Below are 6,641 nucleotides of genomic sequence, written 5' to 3'. Positions count from 1 at the left end.
AAAAAAAAGGAAGTAAATGACTGTTGTGAAGAAATATTATTATTTGATGTGCCATTCTGAAGAATGACTGCCCCGTATTTTGGATTTGTATTAGATGTCTGAAATACTTGAGCAAGTTGCCCCTGTGTTCTTTAGCAAGTTTATTTCCACTCCTTGCTCCCCACCCCCAACTAAAGTACATTCATCAAATTGCTGAGTTGGAAAGGTTTGTGATGAGTTCTTTGAGCTGTGTGTCTTCTAGCCTCCATATCTCCCCTTCATCTTAATCTCATATTAAATAAAGCAAATTCCAAACAGATTAGCTGTCACACAGTTATGCTCCATCTCTTCAATCTGCTTTCAGGTTTCTCGAAGGGGAGCGTGCCGATTAGGTAAGGAGATGTCATGGTCTTCTTCCACCGACGTAGGAAGATAGCAGATATGATTGCCTGAAAAAGCCGAACTACACCGCAAGCATGGCTTTCGCCCAGTCGCACATTATGGCAGCTAGAAGGCATCAGCACAGTAGACTCATAATTGAAGTGGATGAGTACAGCTCCAACCCCACACAGGCTTTCACGTTCTACAACATTAACCAGGGACGTTTTCAGCCCCCACATGTGCAAATGTAAGTATTATAGTTTTGTTATTGCTCTAGCACAGCCTTCTGAATTGTTATTGCCTTGTCGATGTGGTATTTGATGGACCAGTCAAAAAGAATTCAAAGAACGCTGTTTTGCTGCCTTTCTAATAATAATTACTATAATGATACAAAATCAGTCCATTTGGAAAGTATAAGTACTTTGTTAAAGGATGGGAGAAAGATCACTCCTCTAGCATAACTTTAATGCATAATGCTCACGTATTAAAAAGAAAAATAAACAACAAGCACTGGTAATAAAAGAAGAGCTGCTACAAGGATGGTACTTTCTGCAATCTTAATAATGTTTGTTTGCATTGTGCACTTGCTTATTGATGTAAATAGCTGTTGAAAATACCAAGCCTGTATCCGTACAACGCACACTGTTCTGTTAGTTATATTGCAGCTACATACAAGGAAAATTCACATCAATAAATAAAATAGTGTGGGCACCCATCCGATAACTTACTTTCATACCAATGTGCCGAAGATGCCAAGTGCTTAAAGAGTAATTAAAATAATGTGTTTGTTTCTGACTTCTTATATAATGACAACATCAGTAAAATTAACTGCTCTAAATGATTTACTTGTAATGTAAAGTGGAGAATTATAATTACAAAATGAAACCTGCCATAAAGTTTAAAGCCAGAAGGAAGAGCAAAACAGTAAAGCTATTACAAATAAATTAAGTATAAAATTCTACTGTAAAATATTTTTATAGGGAATAAAAATGTCTGCACCATTTTATTGTGTTTATTAAAGAGAGAAGCAGCCTTAACTTTAGATCAGAAGGCTGAGTTTAATTTTTTTAAAGGAAACTTCTTTCCCTTTACGAAGACTGAATAAATAATCTCCTCATTCACATTTTTCGTGTTTAATATGATTTGGTAATTTACAAACACAGGCCATGATTTCTGCAGTGAAAAAATGCAGCCGTTATGACTGCTGGAATGCTATGTGTATATTTAGTGCATGCTTACGTACATTCTTTGGCATAATTTAGGTATTAGATTCAAAACTTGAAGACTAGCAGCTATACTGGGGTGATGAGTAAACACCAAGGTTTTGGGGGCAGTGTATTAACTTACGGTCTCTGTTGGGGTTTTTTAGGTAGTACTGGAATGCAAACAGTAAAATGAGTTGAGTGTTAGCACTAGGAAACATCTTTTGTTTATGGAGCTGGCAAATGGCAGCAAAAGTACAAACAAACAAGTGTGGGTTCAGAAATACTTTTACAAATTAAAATACCAAATGCAGATTGCTTTATTTGTTGAGGCTTAGCCATTCTTACTGAATATTCAGAGTTCCTCAGCACTCATGAATTTGTTCACTGGTCTTAAAACCTGAATGCATTTTATTGGGGCTAAAAAGCCATTTATTTATTAATATCAAGTTGGAACACAACTGTAAGCTGTTTAAACTTCTAACCAGTAGCACATAATATTACTGGAGGGCTTAGACAATTAACTGCGTGATAGAAGTTCAACACCTAAGCAGGTTGTTGAAGATAAGCTATCCTTAGAAAATTGTTCTTCAGAAGATTTTAGCAGTCTCTCATGAATGAAGAAGCTTGTGTGAACAGAAAACCAGGCTAAATCAATTGAAACATTTACCACCACTCTTCTTTTGGTACAGAAATTGTAAGTAATGTTTCTGACTACCAGTGGGATTGCTTTTGCCTCCTACCAATTAATAGAATAATAACAAAGAAGGGGAAAGTAGACATAAAAAGTGTAACAAAAGCACCTTTTATTCACATGGTTGTTACAGGGGAAATCGTCCCTGCTTTAACCCATGTGAGTTTTACATGAACTTTGGGGAGGTGAGGGCTTTGCCCTGTCTTTGTGTGTAGTTTGACATCCATAGATTTGTGATGTTGCCAGCAATCATGAACAGACTTCACATAGACCTGTTAACATCTGAACTCGTAGTAAATGACTTTAAGCGTGATGGGGCGTTTGTGTTCCTTTTCTCCTGAATTCAATCTCGCAGCTCTTCATTGGTCCTTTGTGCACTTTGATATTTCTTGGTTTACTTTCTAGCAGCTGTAACATGCAGACAAGCCCTTCCTAGCCCCATTTCAGTCTGGCATTCCGGTGCTTGTGGGATGACTGAGTTGCCACTGACAAGAAGGGTGGTAAAGTGTGTTTTCAAGTCCATCAGTCATTTCTGGGAAGTTCCTGTCATGCTTCTTTGTGAGACCACTGAAATCTAGTGTATGAATGAACCTCTGGCATTGGCTTTTGCTCTGAAATTTTTAAACTTTGCTTTTCAGTTTCTCTGCAAGTTTTCATACTGCTTTAAAGAAAAAACAAAAGAATTTGTGCAAAAATAACTAGCAGATCTTTATTCCTCTCTTCAAGCTGCAAGTAGTGCATTGGGTGTCAGTGTGACAGCTGCTGTGGGAATGCGTTACTCAAGAATATGGGGATCAAGCCTTCAGAAATTATTTCCAGTAACACAACTTCGATGCCTTTGTGAAATTTGACGTATGTTTTTACCTGTAGCCAGCCTCAGTGTGTGCCTATCACTTCACTGTGAAAATCTGCATCTCATTTATTTGGTTTTTTGCATTGATGCCTTTCTCCCATTAAAATTCTCTGGCCAATTGCACAGGATTTAAAACTTACACATACCTCAGGAACCACGAAAATGCTGCTCACATCTTCCCCTTCCCCATCCAAACTGTAAGAAAAAGCACGTGTATTATGTGCTGCATGGGTTGCCATGGTAGGTCTGTTGTTCTTCCCATTCAGCTTCAGAGGAGCAACATGTGAAAGGCATGCTGCTCTCCAACATCCAACGTACTGCTGTGCTGAGCTTTAGGGAGAAGTACCTGCTTTAAAGGCTAGTCTGCCAAGAAAAGTCAAAAAGTGGCATTTTAGACCAGTCCATATCCTTGTGTTGTGCCATGGTACTATGCATAATATAAACCTGGCTTACTAATATGACCTGTAATTAATTTTGTGAAGTGCTGGGCAGGGAGAGCAATAACCAGAAATTCCTTTACTTAACTGGTGTTTAATCTTTTTAGCTTAAACAGCTGCAATGATAGCCAGGGTTGGCTCTCCTCAGCCCTACACCCAGTGGTTGCAGCTGCTCTCTCTCAAGGTCCGAGCCTTCTTTGTCGGCCAAGTTTCTTTCCAGTATGTGTTTGCTTACATATCCCACCAGCATGTACATACTCCTGGGTGTTCATTTGGTACGACTTGATCACAGCTGGTTTTGCTCCTTACCTCTTGTTTGGTTACTTTCTGCACAAAAACTGGAGCTCCAGAAAGGTGGCTACAAGGTACTTGTGCTGGAAGGCTGTTTCTCCAGCACTGATGTAAAACCCCCAGCATGCCTTCATCCTTAAAAGATAATGGAAAGACAGGTACAAAATAATTTGTTCATACTCTAGGTTTGTAGTTACACTGTAGAAAATGCTAAGAACTTTTTCTGTATTTAACAATATTTGAAGGCTTTAGACATATTCCTCACTCTCACCAATCTGGTGAAGTTGTCAGAAACACCACACCTTACCCACTTACAAACTTCACAGAATTCCGCTTTCACTGAGGGAAAAGATTGTATTATTGAAGATTATTATCATATGTCGTCAAGCAATAAAATGACCTCTGAAAATTTACTCAGTACTAGCAAAGATCTCTATTTTTTCTTCTGACTTTATTTATAGAAAAGTAAGCTCCTTCATTGTAGCACAGCCAGCAAGGGATAGGGATATGTATTACACACTGCAACAGTGAACAAAACTAATTTTATTTGTCCTTTCAAAATAAATGTTGCAAAAATAAAATAATTCATGACAATTCTCTATATCTCTCTGGTTTCTAGTGACATAAATATAACTCTTGCATCACTGGCTTTTTTATTTTATTCCACCAGAATTCCCTAACTGGAATAGCAGATTTGGTATATTTCTACATTTGCTTCTATATATTCTAACAAAATATGGATTGAGGGGAAAAAGGTTGAGTTGAAAATAAGTATTCCTCATATAGCAGAGAGGTGTTGTCTGTCTTCCTCTTCTAAATCATAAGTCTCATCAAACTGGGTCAGATCTTTTCGTTCCCTCAGTTTTGAATATGGAGATTGGGCTCTGAACAATGCAGCCTCACCCCTCACAGCATCTGATTTCATTTAGTATAATTAAGCCCAGAAAGTTGCCACATTTGTCCTTACAATAGTCAGGCTTGAACATACATTTACAGCTGTTGTCAGGAGAGTTCTTATCTTGCTTTGCATTAACACAGTGAAACATATCTCCAAAATGTGTTAATTAAATTTCCTGGAATTATATAACTTGCAGAAAAAAGTTATAATTAGAAAAAAAAATGTATTTATGTATCTAAAATAAATCTTTTCTCTGTGTACCATGTAATCATATTTAAACAATGAATGAAATGGGATAGTACTGTTCCTTTGAAACTGGCAATGCTTTGATTTATTTGTAAGTATTTGTTTCAGAGTTACTTCCATAGTTCAATCTCTTTTCTTTAATCTCTTTAAATTAATCCATCTACCCAACAAACACTGAGAATGTTGTGATGTGAACATCAATAATGTTTACACCTCCCATTAGTGTTAGGTTTGTTTTAATAAATCCCTTTCGTCAGACAGAACTGGAAGTCCGTGTAAACTTTTGTAAAGGTAAAAGATAGTTTCAGAGTTGCAAAGTAGAGGGTAAGAAGTGTGTAAGTACTTTATAACCTTGTTATGATGCATTTCCTACAGGGTTGATCCGGTGCCCCATGATGCTCCCAAACCTCCAGGATATACACGATTTGTCTGTATTTCTGATACTCACTCAAGAACTGATCCCATCCAAATGCCATATGGAGATGTGTTAATACATGCTGGTGATTTTACTGAGCTGGGACTTCCTAGTGAAGTAAAAAAATTCAACGAGTGGCTAGGTAGGTATTGAATTCTGTGTGGATTTGAAAGTAAATTTGTTTACTGATTGTATCTGCCCCTTCTGCCTCCCAGTAAAAACCATCATGCACTCAGAAACGATGAATATTAATTTGTTTTTTAAATTTGAATGGCAATGAGCAGGAATCAGATTTTTTTTTTTTTTTGCACAAATATTTTTGCATTTTTCCAACTGAGCAAATAAGATTTGTGAGACTATTCATCTGTTCTGCCTTCACACTCTCAAGTGTACATTAAGCAACTTCTTGGTGTTAGCAACAATTTAAGTCAGTAGGCCTTCGATGATTTACATAAAACCTCTTACATACATTGTTATGGCTTTGCTTCCCTGCAAAAAAAAAGTTGTTGTGACTGAAAACATTTGTCTGTTTAACCCCGGAGGCTCATAGTTTTTTTATCTGAGGCTCAGCTGCACCACAGTGATGAATTCCAAACAAAGCAAAACGTGTGCCTGTGGTTGCTGTCTTGGATGTAGCAGACCAGATGTAGATGCCTTCTGTAGGCAACTGTTGGCATTGGTAACTGAAATTCTGTTCCACTGGGCAAGAGAGTGGTGATTTACATGTGCTTCTGCAATGTTTTGTATATGCTAAAAAAAAACCGACAGTGAAAATTGGAAAGCATACACTGTAGTCAGACAAAAACCCTGGTCGGTATTGTTCCTGCAGCAGCGTGGATACCTTAATTTGGAACAGAAATAAATTCTTAATTCTGAGAGTTCATTATCAAAAAAAGGGTGAGAGGAAATGTGGGAGCTGGAGACGGGGCTTAAGGGTAATGGATTTCGGTTTTTAGGTTGATTTTCGTTCCTGTAGTTTATATTTTTGCATTTTTCCCGTCTTTTTTGCTAGATACTACAGCATTCCACTTTAGGAAGGCACAAAGCAGACAGATGCATGTAGGCTGAAATGGAATACAAAAAAAAAAGTCAGGACTTCACAATTTAAACAAATATTTACTAGCAAATAACTGTCAGCAAGGCTGATAAATATTTATTTGAGCTTGGGAACCCAATAATATGTCCCACATGGAACAATTGCATTGTTCTGTGAGTATTAAGGTAGGGACAGCGTGTGGAAGTAGC

General features: G+C 37.5%; 1 protein-coding gene across 2 annotated transcripts in view; it reads left to right on the top strand.

Annotated features, from left to right (window-relative positions):
• Positions 1-455: 455 nt before the first annotated feature.
• Positions 456-6,641, top strand: part of MPPED1 (metallophosphoesterase domain containing 1) — a gene marked incomplete at both ends in the record, with an annotated part of 49,678 nt that continues 43,492 nt past the window's right edge. For both annotated transcript variants that reach the window (XM_084269081.1, XM_084269080.1), the window contains 2 exons: positions 456-607; positions 5,357-5,542. In XM_084269081.1, the coding sequence (XP_084125207.1) occupies positions 456-607; positions 5,357-5,542 (338 nt within the window). The remainder of the gene's footprint in view (positions 608-5,356; positions 5,543-6,641) is intronic.

Source organism: Gallinula chloropus (assembly GCF_964237585.1).
Source record: "Gallinula chloropus genome assembly, chromosome: 1".
Taxonomy (NCBI): domain Eukaryota; kingdom Metazoa; phylum Chordata; class Aves; order Gruiformes; family Rallidae; genus Gallinula; species Gallinula chloropus.
This window is presented reverse-complemented; position numbering and strand designations above follow the sequence as displayed.